The sequence below is a fragment of the Heteronotia binoei genome, chromosome 8 (assembly GCF_032191835.1).
Source record: "Heteronotia binoei isolate CCM8104 ecotype False Entrance Well chromosome 8, APGP_CSIRO_Hbin_v1, whole genome shotgun sequence".
NCBI lineage: Eukaryota > Metazoa > Chordata > Lepidosauria > Squamata > Gekkonidae > Heteronotia > Heteronotia binoei.
The window spans coordinates 50139857-50161448 of NC_083230.1; the positions used below are offsets into that span (position 1 = coordinate 50139857).

The following is a 21592-nucleotide window of genomic DNA, read 5'->3' on the forward strand; positions in this document are numbered from 1 at the left end:
TCTCTAACATCCACCAGCTACGTGACGTCATCATGGAGGAGCGGAAGAGGACTCCAGTGGTAACCTGTGAAGCTCTGGTGAACTCTGTGCCCAAGAGGGTTAAGGCAGTGCTGGAAAATAATGGTGGCCACACAAAATATTGACAGTTTGGGCCCCATTTGGACATTATCACTTAGGGGTGTACTCACTTTTATTGCCAGCAGTTTAGACATTAATGGCTGTGTGTTGCATAATTTTGAGGGGACAGCACATTTACACTGTTATACAAGCTGTAGATTCACTACTTTACATTGTAGCCTAGTGTCATTTCCTCAGTGTTGTCACATGAAAAGATATACTTAAATATTTACAAAATGTGAGGGGGTGTACTCACTTCTGTGACATACTGTATATATATATTGCATGCTAGTATAAGTAGATTTAAGAATTGTTTTATATGTTTGTCAAGGTGTATTAACCAGAATTTGATTTCTAGGATTATGTCATTGTTTTGTTGTTTGCTCATCTTTTCTTTCAATATAGATGTGCAGGAAATCTGGACCTGCAAGTCAAGTCTAATGCATGCTCAGTAGTTCTAAGAGTTGTTGGCAGATCTGTTAAGAATTGTTTTATGTATGTGTAACCATTATGTTGCTTTTCAGAATTCTTGTTTTGTTAAGTTTTTGTTGAAATCTATGCTCACATGTGAGTAGGGTTGCCAAGTCCAATTCAAGAAATATCTGGGGACTTTGGGGGTGGATCCAGGAGACATTGGGGGCGAAGCCGGGAGCAAGGGTGTGACAAGCATAATTGAACTCCAAGGGAGTTCTGGCCATCACATTTAAAAGGGACTGCACACCTTTTTAAATGTCTTCCTTCCATAAGAAATAATGGATAGGGGCACCTTCTTTGGGGGCTCATAGAATTGGACCTCCTGGTCCAATCGTTTTGAAACTTGGGGGATACTTTGGGGAGAGGCACTAGATACTATACTGGTGCCTCTACCTCAAAAAACAGCTCCCCCAGAGCCCCCAAAACCTCCAGATCAATTCCCCATTATACCCTATGAGAATCGATCTCCACATAGGGAATAATGAAGTGCTCAGCAGACATTTCCCTTCTCCCTGTTTCTGGCGACTCTGAAGGGAGGGATTGGCCTCTCTACTCATGAGTTGCAGCCAACTTCTTCAAAGTAACACAGACACACCATCCCAAGAGGAAGCCTTTCAATCGGAGACTGAAGCCTCCGGAGGTGGAAAGGCACATGGTCCTTTGGGGGTGGGGCTTCCCCCTGCCGGCCAGCTGACTAGGGGTGGAAAGGATCCTGGGAAAGCGGAAGAACCCCCGCTGGGACCTGGGGATTGGCAAGCCTACATGTGAGAACCCCAAACCAAATAGGTTTTGGCTGAATTGGCGCAGAGAAAACTGGATTCAATGGGACTTGATCACCCCACTGATTCCTAGGGTTTTAATTTTCCAGAGCCAATTCACTATCACTTTGGGTCTGACCCCCTCTCCCATACATTTATATACATATTACAGCCGGCTTTGTTTTTGTTTGTTTGTTTTCCACGAGATCTCAATGTTTTAAACTTTTTCTATTGTTTTTGACAATTTCTTATATTATTCCAAGCTATAGCAAAAGTTTTTCTTCTCTTTGTGGCTAGTCTTATATTGTAATGGCGCCTCCTAGCCTTGGCCATTCCCCTCCTGAAGCTCCAACCTTGTGCACAATGTTTTATTTTAAGTTTTATGTTGCAACAAAGTATATTTGGGGTTGTGTTTTCTGAATTGTGTATGTTCTTTTACTTCCTTGAAAAGGAAAAAGCTTCCTAATAAGTAAACCTGCCTAATGCAGGCCCCTACCATGACATGTGCTAGTTTGTGACGTAAAAGCTCACTGGGTGCCATCTCTTGGACAGGAGAACACTGCATTAAGGACCCTTTCTTCCATTCAACCTCCAGTATGGTTGACTGTATGTACTTTGTTCCGCTGCTCCCTACAATGGTAAAGAGTTATTCCTCATGTGGTTATGTTTCCGGTCTTATGCTCAAGTGGACAGACTGGAAAGCACTGTTGCCATTTCCAAGCTGGGTTTACAAGAAGAATTCCCTTTTGCCTGCAATAAGAACAGATTTCACTGAGCTAGGGGGGGGTGGTGAACAGGGAAATGGGTTTTTCTAATGTAAACAATGTAGCCAGTATGGACTGCCCATCTCTGGCAATGCTCTCACCTAGGTTTGAATGTGTTATCCTGATCATCCATACTACAATTAGTTGCTTGCCATAAAGGCACACAAGTTAATTCATTTCATAGTCTAACTTGTTTACATGTCTCATATTGCACATGCTCTATTACTGCATGTAACTGTTACTGCATAATTCCCTCATTGTTATATGTTCTAGGACTTGTTATACGTTCTGTTGTTTTAGTATATCTTAGTAAATAATGCTTCATTGTTAAGGGAACAAATTTAACAGAATTATTTCCAGATTTAACCATAAGGTATTGAACATTGATGTTGATATTGATTGCCTTCATGTACTAGTCTTGGAAGAAGTAACCAATGGCCGATTGGATCCCAACTTTTCAAATTTTGATTTTTGAGTAGTTTTAGCATAGCGGCTCCAACTTTTAGTTAGGTGGTACACCCCGATTAACACTTGGCTCTTAACAAGAACATCGCCTGTCAAGACCAGCTATGGACTGTGTTATAAGTCAAGACCCCGTCTCCATCCAGTGACAGAAGTCTTGAAGGGGGGGAACTGTGATGGAGAGCCCCCTATTTTTCATTTATATGGACATCATGATCACTGGTTTAGTTGCCAGGATGCCTGGAGATTCAACTCTCACACATCTGCTCTGAAACATGGGTGTACCAACATTTCATAAGAGACTTATACTAACAGCCTCAGTGTTATAACAGCACTCTATATCTCTGGAAGAGTGCTAGCCAGCATTGGAGACCAGCTCCCAGCTGCTCCGTGCGTGCACCATCTTGGCCGTTGCAGTGGAAAAGGTCATGCCGTCAGGAACTACCCAGGCAAGCAGTTTCCATCCCTTCTCCATGAAAGCCATGGTGGTAGGCTAACATCACCAGCGACCATTTTCCTGCACTGCCAGACTCCATGACTGAGAAGTGAGAGGCCCACATACACCACAGCCATTGCAAACCTCTGCATAAGGCAATCAAGCTTATCTTAGGCGTGGATCCTGCCAGACTGTCTAAGCTTTTGTCCAACGGAATGCAAGACAAAGGATGGTGCCAGCAGAGGAGTAAAGAAGAGGAAGAACAGATTCACTCAGAGCCATAGTTATTGTATAGATTGGGTGTCACCTTAGTTATTAATTCAGCTACCTATTGTCACTTTTAGACAAGTTTGTACAGCTTGTTTGAATCCCCTCAACTGCACACTGGAGCCTCCCCCTGCTCATTGTTACCTGGAAACCCAATCAGGTAACCAGAGCCAGGTCCGCTCATTGTCTGGATATGGGCATCCAATCAGGTACCCAGAATAGACTGGCCACTGCCCACCACACAAGTCCAGCCCCTATGGTCACTTCGGAACCACCCTTTTTCTGATGTAATGTACCATGTGGTACAGCATCATGTCCCATCTGACCCAGTGTCATAATCCCCTGGACCTCCTATCCCCTAAGGGTGCAAGGTAGTTCTTATAAACTCTGACCCAACTCCCCACACATGTGTCTCTGACAGTACCCCTACCCTGCTGTTTAGATACACCCCAATACCTGATCAGTTGAGGGCCATCTCCCCCATTCCCTTTTTCGTCGCCATTGGAGCCTTCCTCGAAGACGACGATAGGTAATTATCACCCTGTTTGTCTACCCATCTGTTCACCCCTGTCTATTTCAAACCTGTTTTTCCTAGACCTGTATGTATGTTGTATGATTTTACACTCTTGTATGTTTGCTTGTATTTTATAATAAAACTCCTATTATTATCAGACCAAATCTTGTTATTAAGAGGGTAACTTCCAAAGAAGACGCCTTCTGTATAAATAGGTTTTTGATCTTGCTAAAAGGCAGATTACCCACCAATCTAAATTCCCCCAAACCCTATTTTTAGGGCAATTTGCTTAAAAAAAGCTTAAGCAGGGTTGGCCCTGGCAACTATCTGGACCTTCAAGGAATACCAGGATTATGATTCAGAGGCAGCCAATGGCAAAACGTCTGAATGTCTTCTGCCTTGAAAATCCCATGGGGTCACGATAAATCAGCTGTGACTTGATGACACTTTTCACCACGCTGTATTCTACAGAGGTGGGTCAGGGATACTATAAGCAAACACGCCTTGAGTCATATTTAATGTAGCATGATGAAATAGCCCAGGGACTATATGGAGGGAAAGTAATTTTAATATTTTCTGTGAACAATTTAATGCTATGTCTATTATAAATCTCCCAGACAGCTCTAAATTGCAGATTAATACTTTATTCAGATAAAACAATACATTACAAAAAAAAGTAGGCCAACTGGACATCAATAATATTTAGTGATTATCTGCACTGAAGTTAAAATATTGTATTACCTGTTACTTTAAGAATGCCTGACAGACACCTATATTTCTGCATATGCTTTTCAGAAGTAAATTCTGAAAACAGAAAGGCTTGTTTCCATAGCAATGTACTTTGGACTGAAATTCTAGAACAAGTGACAGTGAAATTTCATATGAATTAAATGGGCATAAAATCCAGAAGATAATCTGTTCCTCTATTGATTGTACCTTGTTTCTAAAAGGCATAATAGTAGTAGCTCATTGTTTTAAAAATTCAGTAAATTTATGCAATCTGGCATTTTGGCAATCTAAAGTGGCTGTTTTGGGATAGTTTATATTCAAGAAATATAAAATCAGAAAACATATAAGATCATTTTAAAGAACGTGCTCAAAGCCACTAAGAATCACCACGTTGTACAAAGCTTAAATCTTAGCCATGTTTAATATACTTTGGTACCCTTTTTACAAGGAAAAGAAAAAAATGTATTGTACCTCAAATAGTGATTTCATGGGTTCTCTATTTTTTCAGGTATGTTTGATGCTCTTGTGTCGGTGCACACGGCAGTGATTGTCTCTTTTTCTCAACAGGGTGTGGTTCACTTGAAGCATACTTGTTTCTAAGCCAACCAAGAAATTGAGTGCAATTCCCATTCAGCCCAAGTAAAGTCACTGCCTGCATAACTGGTCCCAGAACTGCCGAGATTTGCTCCTTTGGGATGCACCTCAGGTGCCTGCTGCTTTTGCAGCTGATCAAAAGGAGAATGTACAGACTTCTCACAGTCATGAGATCCTGGAGAAGGCATGTGATTCTCAAAGACATTATCAGTCAGGTAAGGACCAAGCAGCAGCATCTTCATGACCTTTGCAAGGTCATCCAGTCAACAAACAAAAATGTAGCCCAATTCGATTCAGGAGTTAAGAATGACTGAAAAGAATGGTTCCCAGGTAAATATATATTAGATACTAGCTGGGAGTTTAGTTCAGATTTTTATTGTATACTATTAAAAAAAGTCTAAAGCAGACTAAAACAATGAAATGTGATTCTATTTTGGGGGAGGCAGTGTTTAATTCAATCTTAAAAGTATACAATCAAAGTTACTCCAGATTTAGAGCCATTTAAATACCAATTATGATCTAATAATCAATTATCCTTGAAGATTTGGGCACATTCATACACTACATCTACATGATTGACATATGACAGACATGTAGACTTTGGATTAGACAGGCACCTTGAGAACTCAATTCCAGGGTTTGTGGGGACCCAGTTTGGATTGGACCAGGGGTGTGGAACAGTGGCTCTCCAGATGTTTTTTTGCCTACAACTCCCATCAGCCCCAGCCATTGGCCATGCTGGCTGGGGCTGATGGGAGTTGTAGGCAAAAACATCTGGAGAGCCTTCCCCACCCCTGGATTGGATGAATAGCACATATAGAAAGAGCTGAAGCTTTCCTCTCTGTTCCATTTTTTCCAGCCTGAAGTGGACCTGGAAACCACTCTTTATTCATTTAAAACACTTATTTATTTATTTGAACTGAATCAAATTGAATTTTTGACCACTCTTCTTGAAAGCCAGGTTCAGGGTGGTTCACAACAAGTTTACAAACAGTGTAAAACCAAGATAAACAAATAATTAAAAATTATAGTTCCCTGAAAGCAAGATGGTATCAAATCCTGGTGCTGCTGCTATCTTGCAGATGTGAAGGCAGAAGTGGGGTGGGGTGAAAGCAGAAGTGGGAGTGCCAATATGAAACTGTAGCTGCCATCAGCTGAAAATCTGGCGGAACATCTCCACCTTACAGGCCCTGCAGAATGGTAATAAGTCCCACAGGTTCCAGATGGAATTCGGCAGAGAGTTCTACCAGGTTGGGACCAGGGCGTCCCTGGCCGGTAAGGATTTTAAAGATTAAAAGGGCAACTAGAATGATTAAAGGGTTGGAAAATTTTCCCTACAAAGAAAGGTTAAAACGCTTGGGGCTCTTTAGCTTGGAGAAACGTCGACTGCGGGGTGACGATAGAGGTTTACAAGATTATGCATGCGATGGAGAAAGTAGAGAAAGAAGTACTTTTCTCCCTTTCTCACAATACAAGAACTCGTGGGCATTCAATGAAATTGCTGAGCAGTTGGGTTAGAATGGATAAAAGGAAGTACTTCTTCATCCAAAGTGTGATTAACATGTGGAATTCACTGCCACGGGAGGTGGTAGCAGCTACAAGCATAGCCAGCTTCAAGAAGGGGTTAGATAAAAATATGGAGCAGAGATCTATCAGTGGCTATTAGCCACATTGTGTGTGTGTGTGTGTGTGTGTGTGTGTATATATATATATATATACACACACACACACACACACACACAAACACATATATATAAATTTTTGGCCACTATGTGACATAGAGTGTTGGACTGGATGGGCCATTGGCCTGATCCAACATGGCTTCTCTTATGTTCTTAATACCGACACCTTGAACCTGACCCAGTATTCCACTGGGAGCCAATGCAGCTCCCGCAGCTCAGGGGATATGTGAGCTATGTGTAGAGTCCCTGTAAAGATTTGGGCTGCTGCATTCTGCATAACTGGAGCTTCCAGGTCAGCCACAAGGGCAGGCCCATGTAGAGTGAGTTGCAGTAATCCATCCTGGAGGTGACCATTGCATGTAGGCTTCCCAACCCCCCCGCCCTGCCGGGTGATCCTTGGATTAGCAGCCTCATCCCCCAAAAATGTGGTAGCAGGGGGGTGGGGGGGTGGGGGTGGGGAAATGGCTCGGTGTCTCTTTCCCTGCCTGCCTTCCTCCCTTGCAGGCTTTAGGCTTCTCCCTTCCTCCGGGTCACAAAGACCCGCCCACCGCCAGCCTGCTATTTGCTCCAGTCCAGCCTCCCTTCGCGAGGTGCATGCTGGGACTCGTAGTCCTTGCATCCTCTCCAGCTGCCACAGGCATTTCCTCAGGGAGTCTGGCCAGCGGAGGGGGGGAGCTCCGCCCCCAGAGGAGCATGTGCGTTTCTACCTCCGGAGGCTTCAGTCGCTGATTGAAAGGCTTCCTCTTGGGATGGGGTGTCTGTGTTACTTTGAAGAAGCTGGAAGCAACACGTGAGTAGAGAGGCCAGTCCCCCATCAGTGTTGCCAGAAATTGGGGGGGGGGGGAGTCTGCTGAGTACTTCATTATTCTCTATGTGGAGATCGATTCTCATAGGGTATAATGGGGAATTGATCTGGAGGTTTCGGGGGCTCTGTGGGCGCTGTTTTTTGAGGTAGAGGCACCAAATTTTCAGTATAGTATCTAGTGCCTCTCCCCAAAGTATCCCCCAAGTTTCAAAATGATTGGACCATGGGGTCCAATTCTATGAGCCCCAAAAGAAGGTGCCCCTATCCTTCATTATTTCCTATGGAAGGAAGGCATTTAAAAAGGTGTGCGGTCCCTTTAAATGTGATGTCCAGAACTCCCTTGGAGTTCAATTATGCTTGTCACAGCCTTGTTCCTGGCCCCACCCTGATGTCTCCTGGCTCCACCCCCAAAGTCTCCTGGCTTCACCCCCAAAGTCCCCAGATATTTCTTGAATTGGACTTGGCAACCCTAATTGCATGGATAATAGTGGCTAGGTCGGAATGAGACAGGGAGTGAGCCTGCTGCCATGGTATCATTTTTCTGGCATCATTCAGCAGTATTTATTCCACTGGGAAAACTTATGTCTACTGATGGCAATATTGATACAACATTTAAGCACCCTCATTTCATAAACCAGGGCCTCAGTCCAAAGAAAGCCCCTCATGGCTGGAGCTGAGTTTCCAGCACAGAACTCCATGACTATGCCTGTTAATAGTCCACATGTCTGCACTTCTGTAATATGACTTAGCCTGCAGTGTATCAAAATAGAGCAAAAATATCCCACTCATAAAAGATCCCAGAATGCTCTTTCAAATAGCTTCCTAAAGCTCATCTGGCTTGTATTCATATCAGCCTCCTTAGGAAGCTAATTCCTAACCAACAGCACTCAAAAGAGTTTTCTTCAGTTTAGGAGGTCAAGATGATAAACACATCAACTTTCTCTAGGATAGACGTAAGCATGTTTGACAGAACTGAGGGGTTCTTGGGACATTTCCGTTATTAATTCACCACCCTCAAGGTTCACTGGTAATCCGAACTAAAATGGCACTAACTTCATTACTATTGCTGTTCCAAAACATAATTGGTGATAGCATTGCAACTAATATGAGCTGCATAGGAACACAACACTAAAATGACTAGGGATTTTTCAGATTGCCTTAATGTTCCATTTTCATTCCCCAATGCTAATGAGCTCCACCACCTATTTTTCTACAAAACGACCCCTGCTAACTAGAAAGATGACCATGTGATGAAAAGGCACACTTGATGATTCTGAGCCAATCTTCAAGGCGGAGAGAGAATTCTCGTGGGAGATAATTCTTCAATTTCAGTTCCTTAAAAACTGGCTCTCGAGATATTTACCAGGACAATGCCAGGATATTTACCAGGACAGGTTTTTGGCACCACATTTTAAGAAGGATATAGACAAGCTGGAACAGGTCCAGAGGAGGGCAACGAAGATCGTGAGGGGTCTGGAGACCAAGTCCTATGAGGAAAGGTTGAAGGAGCTGAGCCTGTTTAGCCTGGAGAGGAGGCGGCTGAGAGGTGATATGATGATCACCATCTTCAAGAACTTGAAGGGCTGTCATATAGAGGATGGTGTGGAATTGTTTTCTGTGGTTCCGGAAGGTAGGACCAGAACCAATGGGTTGAAATTAAATCAAAAGAGTTTCTGGCTCAACATCAGGAAGAACTTCCTGACCGTTAGAGTGATTCCTCAGTGGAACAGGCTTCCTTAGGAAGTGGTGGGCTCTTCTTCCTTGGAGGTTTTTAAACAGAGGCTAGATGGCCATCTGACAGCAATGAAGATCCTGTGAATTTAGGGGGATGTGTTTGTGAGTTTCCTGCATTGTGCAGGGGGTTGGACTAGATCACCCTAGAGGTCCCTTCCAACCCTATAATTCTATGAATGCAGAGAGAGACTAAAGAAGATACACATTAATCATAAGCCTCAGTGGGAAAAGGGAGGGAGGGGACAGCAATATTCCAGCTACTTTGAATGCCCTGAATCCTGTCACTACCCCTCACTTTACACCACAGTAGACATACTGAAACAATAGAGCTACTCAGATCACAACCTGCCCATGTGTTCTGTGGGAGGCTCGTCCTGGAAGTGTGATGGTGTGTGATGGGCAGGGATGTACTTTAACAGGGACTGCACAGTGTCCTTGAGGCTGCTGAAACTTGTAAACACTTCAGTGCATGCACGAACCTCTCAACCCTCCCCTGGAAAATCAATCCTCAATGTGAAGGTGAACAGATGAAACTATGATGGGGGGGGGGGGGGGAGATGAAAAAAACCCATGGAAATGTGAACTGATCACACCAAAAGCACTGGGCTAGCAGAGGCCTCTGAGCTTGGGAGGGGAGCTGAAGGTCCTGATCCCTATACTGACGTGAATTGGTGGTGGTGGGCTACCCTAGCAAGAAGGAAAAGCCCCTCCAGAGGACTTGGGAACTCCAATGAGGGCAAGGCAGAATGTGCCCTGCAGGCCAGAGTGGGCATGTTCTTCCACACTTTGTATAAAACTTTGTTCGTCTTAAAGGTGCCAATGGACTCCAATTTTATTCTACATCAGTATACATTATAACAACCATCAACAGACTGAACAGGCTTCAATCTCTATTTTTGAGAAGGCTGCCAATAGTTACAGATATAGCAGGACAAGTGATCACATTTACCATATTGATTTGCTTAGTCTGGGGAATTTTAAATGCAAATTCAAATGAACTTGTATGCAAAATACCAAATACTTATTTTGTGGTTTTGTGCTTTAAGCAGTTAACCCAGTTCATTTTGAAATAGTATAGCATTTAAACATCCATGGTTTGATTTATAAGCAGCAGTACTGAGGTATTCTAGCATGCAAGAAAAATAATATTAAAAATTCACAATACATTTTGTTCCTTGCTATATTTAGCTTTTTGTTACTGGATATTTTTATCATCAATATTCTATAACAAAAAGCCACAAATTCCCTAAAACTAGATGTGTTTGCAAGGCTTCACTATCATAATCTAACAATGTCCAAGTGGGGGGGAAAAAACCCTAAAGGAAATTTTGGAAACACTGAAAATTACTTATTTGATTGAAAGACCAAAGTTGGGGTGTGTCATATGATCATTTATTTCATTGAGAGAGCAGAAAAAGATGTTGATAGCCTGGAAAGATAATTATCTGTGACTCTGTTTACAATTAAATAAAATCCCACTATTTGTAATAGACTAATTTCTAATCAGTGCTTAGAGTACATAGCAAATTGTCTAAGGATGCAATGAGCTATCGATCCCAAACAACATTTAATGGTGATCTGTGTTTTATGTTGCTGAATATCTCACTTCTGCCTCCTCCTGCTCCTCCTCCTCATTTATTAGATTTAATTAATCACCCCATCCTGGCTCATGCCGGGCTCTGAGCAATGAACAAAATATATCATAAAACAATATATAAGTTAAAAGCAACACAGCACCTTGAAATTAAAACTTCTCAGGAACAATCCCAGATGGCATCCTATGAGTTATTTTTGTGCACATTCTGGACTACCAGGGTGTCCGGGAGGGGGGTGGGGGGTGGGCAGTGAGGCAAAAACTTCCAAACATATTTCTCTTGGCAGCTTGTTGTTTTAACCGAACAATGACATTTTCTCAAAATTTTGGAGGATCTCTCCACAAAGTCTGACAACAATATCATTCTATTTCACCCACTCACAAACACATATGTAAAGGTTGGTTCAGTTGCATACATCAAGCAGAGAAAACAGTCCAGCTGCTTCTAGCATTGTAAACATGTAATGACTTCATTATGGCTAATGAGCTGAATGTTACCAGTTCACATAGAGCTCTTGAGGGGTGGCTTGCACAAAATGCAATTTGCTCCTGGTTCCTGTGTTATTAAATTAGCACAACATCAGTTTAAAACACTGAATAAATCTAGCAAAGAAAACATAGGCAATTACTATCTTAGAATTTTTTAATCACCACTATGTTAAAAAGTAAAGAATTTATCATATTATGCCATTCAACTATATTTTATATCCCCAGTCTGTTTCCATGTGGACATTTTCCTTAGGGTTGCCAGGTCCCTTCTGGCAACTGGCAGGGGGATGGGGGGTGTTGGATATTTAGCAGAGTAAATGAAGCACAGCAGAATAATGCAGCACAGACACATGCGTCTTTTAGGAAAACGTTTACTTAAAAATAAGGGAAATGATTACATGGAATGAAAATAACAGTCTAACTAACTCATCTTTCTAGCTAGCAGGGGTCATTTTGTAGAAAAATAGGTGGTGGAGCTCATTAGCATAACTCATTAGCATATGCCCCCCACCAGCCAAAAGCAACCCAACACAAGAAAGGGGAGCGATCCAGCCAGCCCAAGCAGGCCTCATTCAACCGGGGCTCTCCTTGGCTGCCCCCCGCCCCCACAGTCAAAAGCCCAGCAAGCCACCTGCCACTCAAAAATCACATAAGAAGTGGGAAAAGGGTGGCATAGGCTTCTCTAGGGGTTAATGAGGGTTACTGGGGGTGTGGCAAAGCTCCTGGTGGCTGGCTGGCTGCCTGATCTCCTAATCTAGGGATTGTTATGCAGCTGCACCTACTGTTCAATGGACGGTAGGTAGATGGGGAGGAGGAGGGGAGGCCGTCAGAAAGGTTCAGCTGTGCTCCTGTGAGCTCCTGCTGAATTCAAGGCCTGCTAGTTAAGATTTTGTTTCTTTGTTTTCTCTGACTCTAAGAAGGAAGGAATAGAAGTCCCCCCCCCCCAAGCGCCACCCCTTGTGTCCTTGCAGAATAGCATTATCTATCTCCAATAGCCAATTGTCACTTTTAACATCACCTTATTAAGAATAAAAGTGTCCCCTTTTAGATGGGAAGAATTTACTCTACACCTAACTGGTTCTATGCTAAACTTGCTATTATTAACTTATAGAAACTTCAGCTTAACCCTTTCATAACTGAAGGGCTGATACTTGCAAAACCCAACAGGGGGACTTATCAGGAGAGAGATGAAGGTCCAAACTATGTGGAGGCATCACTTCTGGCACACACTGGAAGTGATGTCATCACACTATGCTGTCTCAGCAATGCTCTAGTATTTGGGCAAAAACTCAATGGTAGAAATGACTTCTACCTTAGACTTTTTGCCCAAATACCAGAGTCACACAGATGTTGCCTTTGTGATTGTAGCAGCAACCTTAGCCCTTGGTGGTCAGGCAGAAACGAGGCCACAGGCGAAATCAGGAAGAAACAGCCATTTATTTAATGTGTACACGGACCCCAGATCAAAGTCATGTCTAAGCAAATCTGGGAGCCCCGATTTCAGGAAGGTCTGCAGTTTTATAGTAACAGACAATCATTTCCAGTAAACACTTGCACAATTACAGGAAAGGACCACCCTATATCCCATACATCATTACAAGCATCATATTACTAAAGGAACAAGGAGGAGACAGGGAGGGTCTTTCCATACATGGCATTGAAGTTGCTAACACTCTTGCAGCAATATCCTTCATCAAAAACACATTTGCACCTTTGACTTGTTCCCGAGACATTTTCCAAGGTACATTTGCTCAATAATTATTTTAGTGCTTATTCCAGCCAGTTTCTAGTTCCTCTTTTAGGCAGCTGCGGCAGAGCCGGTGGGTGAAACATTACCTTCCCCTTTTGCTGCCTTATGCTTCTACAAGCCGGACACACTGCTAACGTCCCTTTCCTTACTTTCGCAATCTAGGAGAATTATTTCACAGAGACATCTAACAAGCACTTTTAAATCTCTTTGACCTTTTGTTTTCTTGCCCTTGTGCCTAATTGATGGCTTTCAATTTACCTTATTTAATATCTTTTTATTTCAGTCCTGCTTCATGATGATGTCACTTCTTTTGTTCACCAGAAGTAATACTGCCATGTAACCAATGATGTCACCTGGGCCTTTCTCTTCTGGTAAGTTTTACTCCACTAGGGTTGCCAAATCCAATTTAAGAAATATCTGGACACTTTGGGGTGGAGCCAGGAGACGTTGGGGGGTGGAGCAAGAAGCAAGGTTGTGACAAGTATAATTGAACTCCAAAGGGAGTTCTGGCCATCATATTTAAAGGGCACCTTTTAAATGCTTCCCTCCATTAGAAATAATGAAGGACAAGGGCAGCTTCTTTTGGGGCCCAATTCTTTTGAAACATGAAGGGCATTTTGAGGAGAGGCACTGGATGCTATGCTAAAAGTTTGGTGCCCCTACCTCAAAAAACAGCCCCCCCTTGAGCCCCAGATACTCGTGGATGAATTCTCCATTATACCCTGTGGGAATCGGTCTCCACAGGGAATAATGGAGTGCCCAGCAGACATCTCCCCCTCCACTTTCAGATGACCCTGAAATGGGGGAGGGCCTCCAGACTGGGGGATCCCCTGCCCCCACCTGGGGATTGGAAAAACTAGAGAACCACAGTTAATAGTAAACAAGCAACTGTGGAAATTCACGAAATGCAATGTAATGGGTATGGCAAGGTATACATAGGAAACAGCACTAGACAAATATGGGTTAGGGTCCTGGAACACCAGTCTAGGGTTCGTTGACACAATATGGAGGCTCCTTTCACAGAGCACTTTGTTTCCAATTGACATTCTGAAAATGATGAGATTTTGTGTTTTGTATAAGTATCAGGGTGTCCATATGACATCAGATGAAATTCAGAGAGTTTTACTCCGAGAGGAGGCCTTCTGGATTTTTAAAATGAATTCTCTCAAGCCTGCGGGGTTAAATTCAGCCTTGGATCTTACATGCTACTTATAGATCTTTTAGAACGTTCTGTGATTGCTGTATTTTTATGTTAATTTTGGTGGTATTGAGAGTTTGTAAATAATTGTACTGTATTGGCTTTAGGTGTGTCCTTGGTTTCCTCTTAGGTGTTATTTCTTTAAGGTAGAGAGCAGCTGTTATGTATTAGCATTTATAAGGTTGTCAGTACGTCAGGTACGCTTAGAGTTTTCTCTGTGCATAGTGCTGTGTGGCTGTTGCTTGGGCGAGTGGGTAAGCAGCTTGTTCTAGATATATTGTGCAAAGGACTTTTGGCTTATTGTATACTGTGCATATTGCTGTGAAAATTATGTGGCTCTGTGTTTTAAGGTAAGTGAGAAAAGCCTCTTTGACAAAAGACTGGGTCAGCAACTGTGATAAATGCGTGTCCCCATCAGAGGTTTTTCACACACCCACTTGTTTATATTTTTTAAGAACTGAAACCTTAACTCTGGCCAGATTAAATTTTCTATGAAATCATCGTCGTATAAGAACGATATTGGCCTCAGGACTGTTGGCCTCAGGACTGTTAAAGAGCTTGGTGGATAATGATATCAAAACTGAAGGGATAAGAAAAGAACAAACAGAAATGGAAATAGTTCTGCTTGGAGATAATGAAAAATTAATTTCAAAAATATATAAATTATTGTTTAAATGTTCTATGGAAGATGAAGTAGTGAAATCTCAAATGATTAAGTGGGCAATTAATGTAAATAAATACAGATGGAAACTTGGGAATACTTGTGGAAAAATTCCATGAAGCTTTTAACGTGTCATAGTATTAAAGAGAACTGTTTTAAAATGATGTACAGATGGTATATGACTCCTAAGAAATAGGCAAAGATGAATAATAAGATGCCAGACAGATGTTGGAAATGTAAAAAAACATGAAGGTTCTTTCTGCCATATGTGGTGGACTTGTGAAAGGGCAAAAAAGTATTGGCAGATGATTCAGCAAGAAATTACTAAGATTTTGGGATATAAATTTAAGAAAGTTGCAGAGACTTTTCTGCTGGGATTACAAATGGAAAAATTTCCAAAAGAAGATAGAACTGTAATTTGGTACTTGCTTTCAGCTGCTAGGACATCATATGCACAGTTGTGGAAGCAAGAAAAAATACCAGAGAAATGGGATTGGATTATAAAAGTTATGACATGGAGTGAAATGGACAAATTAACAAGAACATTAAGAGACTATGATTTAGAAGTTTTTAAGAAGGAATGGAAAAAGTTCAGAAGATATGTAGAAAAAGAGTGGAAAGTAAAAGGACATTGGACAATTTTTGATAATGATTAAGTTTTAGAAGAAGAATATAAGTTTTTGTTTTAATAGTTAAGGGTACCTTTAAATATTAGCATTTTAAGTAAATAACACCGGTGGGGGTCAAGTAACGGGGGGAGGGGTGGGTAGAAAGTAATATATGGGGTAGATAAAAGAAGTTATTAAGATTTTAAAAAGTAATTTTGTTACCATATGTTACTAATAAAATTGTTTTAAACACAAAAGGACTGTTGAGTTTAATCCACCACAAGGGAGGTGGTAGGATCGTCTTGCTACACTTTTGGAAGTCGATTGGACGTACTTTAGGACATTGACGTGAATTAATGAACTGCTTATAATGATTTATAAGCGATGTTATTAATTGAATTGTTGTGATTATGATCAATTAGCTACTGTAGTGTTTTGTGTATTTTCTATATAGTGATTACTAAAATGTTCTATGAAATTATCATTTCCACCTGGGGATTGGCAAACCTATATGCCACCTTTGTGTTTTTTGGTGTCCACATGTCATCATCTAAATGTCCACTTTCCAGGTTTTCCTCTACTTTGCTGTACTCTTTCTCTATAGTTGTTCCTTAGATCCACTGAACGTGTTCAGCTACAAGCTATCATTCTATATGTCTGTGTCCAGGCTTACCACCTTTGGTGGGAGATCTCCCACTGTCTGTTGACTGTCCTTGCTGGTGTTCAGCAGGGCAGTGGGGGGAAATAGGTAGGAAAAGCATTGTTATATCGGAAGTGACATCACAGTATGAACACAAGGTCATTCCTCCTGCCCCATCCTCTCCCCCTCTCTCTCCCTATATGTGTAATGATTTATAGGTGAAGACATGAGACATCATGTTGTATGTATCTTTACAAACATGTTTCATATGTAGCTAGGGCTGCCAGGTATCCTGCTAGAAGCCCTCTTTGCCCACCACAGCTCCAAATGATGGTGAGAGAATTTTTTTTTAAAAAAACCACTAACATAATCTGTGCCACTATGATACTGCCCAGGAAGTGGCATGGGGCAGTATTAGGAATTGCTGGAAAGGAATGTAGTGGCATATAGGACCACCGCCCCCCCCGCTAAGAAACAGCATCTGATCTGCCAAGGAAGCAGAGAAACTGCATAGAAATAAGATTCCAATCAAAGGTGGCCATAAATGTGGGTGAAACTGACACATGGTGTCATTTATATTCCTTTTGCTTTAGTATAAAGCCAAACTTTTTAGAAAGAGGGCCTTGTGTTTTCTTATACCCCCCACTGTTCATTTGTAAATTAACTCTAATTTTTGAAGACAGTTTGCCTCTTGGTACTGATATATGAGAGAAGTTATATACCCTCTTGGTAGCTATGGATTACTCTTACTCACCCCCTCACCATCTGCCACCATCCTTCTGCTCATGAAATTCATCCAAACCATTTCACAAGCACAAAAGTAAATTAAAAATAGAACAATTTAACCACATGCAGCAGAGAAACATGTAGAGAAGTCACAGTGGGAGGCATATTGGTCATTTAAATAATACGGCTAATCCAGATATTATTAGGATTAGTTCTGCCACCATTTTAGAATTCACAAGCTTCATTTATCTGCTCTGTGACTTGAATCAATGAGGAACTAAGCCCAGTACCATCCTTGCAAGTTATTCTACTGTATAACATACTCAAATATCAAAATTCAGTTTAGGAGGCTGTAGTGTGGTGTTGGTGGAGGGAAAGTGGAATGGTAAAGCCAAATCTCATCAAATCTTGGGATCTAAGCAGGGCTGGTACTTGGGTGGGAAACAGAGAAGATTCTGCAGAGGAAGGCAAAAGAAAACCACCTCTGTTTCTCCTTTTCTTGGAAGCCTTTTGCCACTAGCGATTATGATTTGACAGCACTTCCATATGTAGTGTGTTGGTGCCCTAGCTTTTTAAAAAGTACAGTGGTGTCCTCCCCCACTTGGACACTGGCCCAAGTTCACCAATCTGCTCAGTCCTGTTGTTGACTTGGGCCTTAATGACGACATTTCACCAGTCCAACAATTTTCACCAGTCCGACATTTCACCAGTCCAATACAGCACAGATATGCCTCATCATTCTGTTTTCAGAGCAATCTAGTCACTAAAGGAGGAGTCTAGCAGGAAGGGCTGGGTCCCTATTGCCTAGTTCGCAGACAACCTGGGACAGTGACATAGTAAAGTTTCAGGAACAAATGTCAACATATTTAAAGTCTCCTCCAGGACTCTTTTGGACAACAACCACAGAGTCTGGAGAAAGGGAAAAGGGCTTAGGATTCTACAACCCCCTTTTCTCCTATTAAATACTGGGTTCAATGAATGAGAAGGCTAGTTGCATAGTGATCAAGCTCTTTATTAATGATACAGCATCTTTAGTAAGTGACTACAAACTACTGGGAAACACTCAGAGCATGTGCCAATATATACAGTTGGGTCAGGGGAAACCCAGCCCCCAGAAAGCAGAAAACATCCTGTGATTGTACCCTTTTTGAATCCTTCATTAGAATATGCATACTCATTGGCAGAACCTAGAATCCTCTGATACTACCTCCCGATTGGCCAGTTTGAATTATGCAACCAATCAGGATGCAGATCTTTGGATCCTCTCAGTTTATTCTGTTGTGCCTCCAGCTCAGGATACAACATCCAACATGTCCACGCATGCCTTCACATACATAACATCTCCTAAAACTGAAATCACTTTCACAACAGTGTGAAAATGCTTAACAATTGTTATCAAAACCAAATCACAGAGAATCAATTTTTCTCAGGGTGTTTTATGGGTTTTTTTTCCTATGAGGGTGTGGAACTAAGATAAATCTTTATCTTGCTTACTCCTAACAGACAGGTCTGTTGTACAAGCAAGGAAGAACACTGATTAAGCAGATGTAACTTAGTTTCACATCTTTTCATACCACAGTGGGCATTGTTTAAGGCTTCATGGAGACACCCTGAAGAAGGTTTTGTACATCCTAGACTTATGCACACCCTCCTCTCCTTGAAACTACAATGCATGCATGGAACCAGTTTCATCCTCCCCCCCCCCTACCATTTTCACTTCATCTTACAGTAACTTACATGAAGCCAACTAAGTAAGATGATTTTGCACACATTGAGTCTCTAGTAGTTCTATGGAGCAGTTCAAGAACTCAAAAGCAGCATGAGTGGGAATGGGGGAGGAGTGAAGCTACTTCTACCTGGGTGCCCCAGTTACTAGGAGAGAAAGGTACACATGTGTCTGGGAGGCATAAACTTCCCATTGAATGTTTGATACAAAGTTTTCACATCATCTACCAACAAACACTATGTAAAGAGTGAAATGGCCCTAACTCTCTCTATATATGTATATAGTCTTGGGACTCCCAGTTGCTAGGCTTAACATAAGTGCAAAGATGGAGAATGCAAGGGTAGACCATCAAAAAAATCTCAAAAATTTACAAGTACCAGTAGACATCAGTCTATTGAAACATAATCATAGTAAATACAGATAATGAAATCGAATAAGTGGTCACAATTCAGATACAAGTAGTAAGAAATAAACATCACATTTCAAGAAATATTCTTCAATAGTAAATATGATTCCAACAAGAGACTCCTCTGTGCTTCTTCATATAATAGTGTCCAAAAGACCTCCTAAAGTCCAAAGAGAAGGCAGAGAACATCCCAGAGAAATTGCTTCAGCTGATATGTCCTTCCCAGGTATACCAGACATTTAAAAACAATTATTCATCAGCTATAAGAATGAAAAATGGAAACCGATTTCCACACTACTCTAGGCACAGCTCATATCTCAAATGGAATCTTGAGGAGCATATGAGAACCCATGTTGGATCAGACCAATGGCCCATCCAGTCAAAAACTCTGTAATACACAGTAGCCAAACCCAGGGATCATCAGGAGGTCTACCAGCAGGTCCAGTGTTACCCAAACTGGTGGACTTCTAATCAGATGGGGAAAATAGCTTTTAAGGAGACAGAGCAAGAGGCAGGTAAATAAGTAACTATGTATTCTAGGATTTTCCCTTAGAGAACTCTGGATTGAAATAAACTGTGCTGCAGTTCAACTGGAAATGTGTTTTATTATAAAAGGATAAAAGCAAAGCATTCACATGAATCACTCAGAAATAGGGTTGCCAAGTCCAATTCAAGAAATATCTGGGGACTTTGGAAGTGGAGCCAGGAGACATTGGGGTGGAGCCAGCAGCAAGGGCGTGATAAGCATATTTGAACTCCAAAGGAAGTTCTTGCCATCATATTTAAAGGAACTGCACACCTTTTAAATGCCTTCCCTCCCTTGGAAATAATGAAAGATAGGGGCACCTTCTTTTGGGGTCGTAGAATTGGACCCCCTGGTCCAATCATTTTGAAACTTGGAGAGTATTTTGGGAAGAGGCACTGGATGCTATGATACCTCTATCTCAAAAAACCTCTATCTCAAAAAACAGCCCCCCAAAGCCCTGATACCCACAGATCAATTATCCATTATTCTATGGGAATTGATCTTCATAGGGAATAATGGAGTGGCCAGCAGACATTTCCCCACCCCCCTTCTGCTTTCTGATGACCCTGAAGTGGGGGAAGGGCCTCCAAATCAGGGGATCCCCTTTCCCTACCTGGGATTGGCAACCCTAAGCTCAGAAGGTAAGTTCACCCAGTAACACTGCTTAGAACAGCAGCCTTAATTCAGCATGCCTACTTCAAAGAGCGCTCCCAAATCAGCGTGCACAAGGTTGGGGCAGCTCTCTTCAGCAGGAAACAGAGGCACTGCGATCTTTCTTGCACCTAGTAGGGAGTTAGCTCAGCTGAAACACTGGGATTTGCTTCCAAGTAAATGTGCAAAAAGAAGATTATGAAGAAGTGGGATGACGGAAGCCTGTGGAATGCAAAACGGCTGCAAATTGATCCCAGCAGGTTCTCTGTGTAAACGCTGGGATTGGGAAGTGAAAGAGAGAAGCCAGAAAGTGTCGGGGGGAGGGGCGGGGGGGCAATCCTACAAGGGCTAGGCAGTATGCAGTTAACTTACCACTCCCCCCCTGCCCCACTCCAGGAGGCCCTCCTACCTTTGTTTGCGTGACTGCAACCAAAGTTCCCTTCAGAAGATCAGACGAAGGGGGCTTTGAATCTTGAAAACTGTTTATAACCCTAAAAATCTTGGTGGTCTCTTAAGGTGTTCCTGGACTCGGCTTGGCTCTTCTCGTGCAGAGGAACTGAGCTCTCCACCTTAAGCAACTGCTCACAACGGAATCGCTCCCAGACACCATACCCACCACCCCGCTTCCAGATTTTTGGAAAGCGGGGGAGAAGGGGGCTAATTCTGGTGTCCCCCGCCAGGGCAGGAGGTTTGGGAAGCCTACTCATAAACACACAAACTGGCCAAATACCTTGTGTTGTGTATGTGGAATCATGCAATACGTTTTACCAGTGTTCCTGCCTGGCTCATTGGAGCTGTGTGGACTAAGCTTGGGGATTCAGGAACAATGGGCAGTAGGATCTAAATCTCTGCTGCCCTAGTCCAATCACAGGCCCCCTGCTCATTCAAATGGCCCAATGGTGTTCTAGCGCAGGAACTTCTAACTGTATATAGTTGGCCCCATTGGCCCAGTTCACCAATCTTCATGTTCAGCCATTACCATGCTGTACTGAATAAAGAGAGCTACGTTCACTGCTACTGCATCTCCTTGAATTGAACCCACTATATTATAGTGGTGAAGAGGATGGGATCCTGTTGAGCAAGCCCCAGCAACTGGCATCGCACTGCACATTGCTGCCCTCCGTGTACCAGATCGCTGCACTCCATGTACCAGATCACATCGCCAACGCTGACTGGAATGGCTACCGCTCCGGGATCGTTACCAGGGTCTGACCCGGCTCACCCTGAGCTCTGGGAGACATGGGCAAAGAGCTTAAAATACTACCGCATGGCCCAAAAGCT

General features: G+C 42.4%; 1 protein-coding gene across 3 annotated transcripts in view; it reads right to left on the reverse strand.

Moving 5' to 3' along the window:
* The window catches only part of PTPRR (protein tyrosine phosphatase receptor type R), a 203608-nt gene that overhangs the window by 108605 nt on the left and 73411 nt on the right, over positions 1-21592 (reverse strand). The window contains exon 1 of one of the 3 annotated variants that reach the window (XM_060245074.1): positions 4993-5106. The exons of the other annotated variants lie outside the window; for them this stretch is intronic. Coding sequence (XP_060101057.1) covers positions 4993-5010 — 18 coding nt within the window. The 5' untranslated portion in view covers positions 5011-5106. Of the gene's footprint in view, positions 1-4992; positions 5107-21592 lie in introns of those variants that run through there. 3 annotated transcript variants of the gene reach the window in all.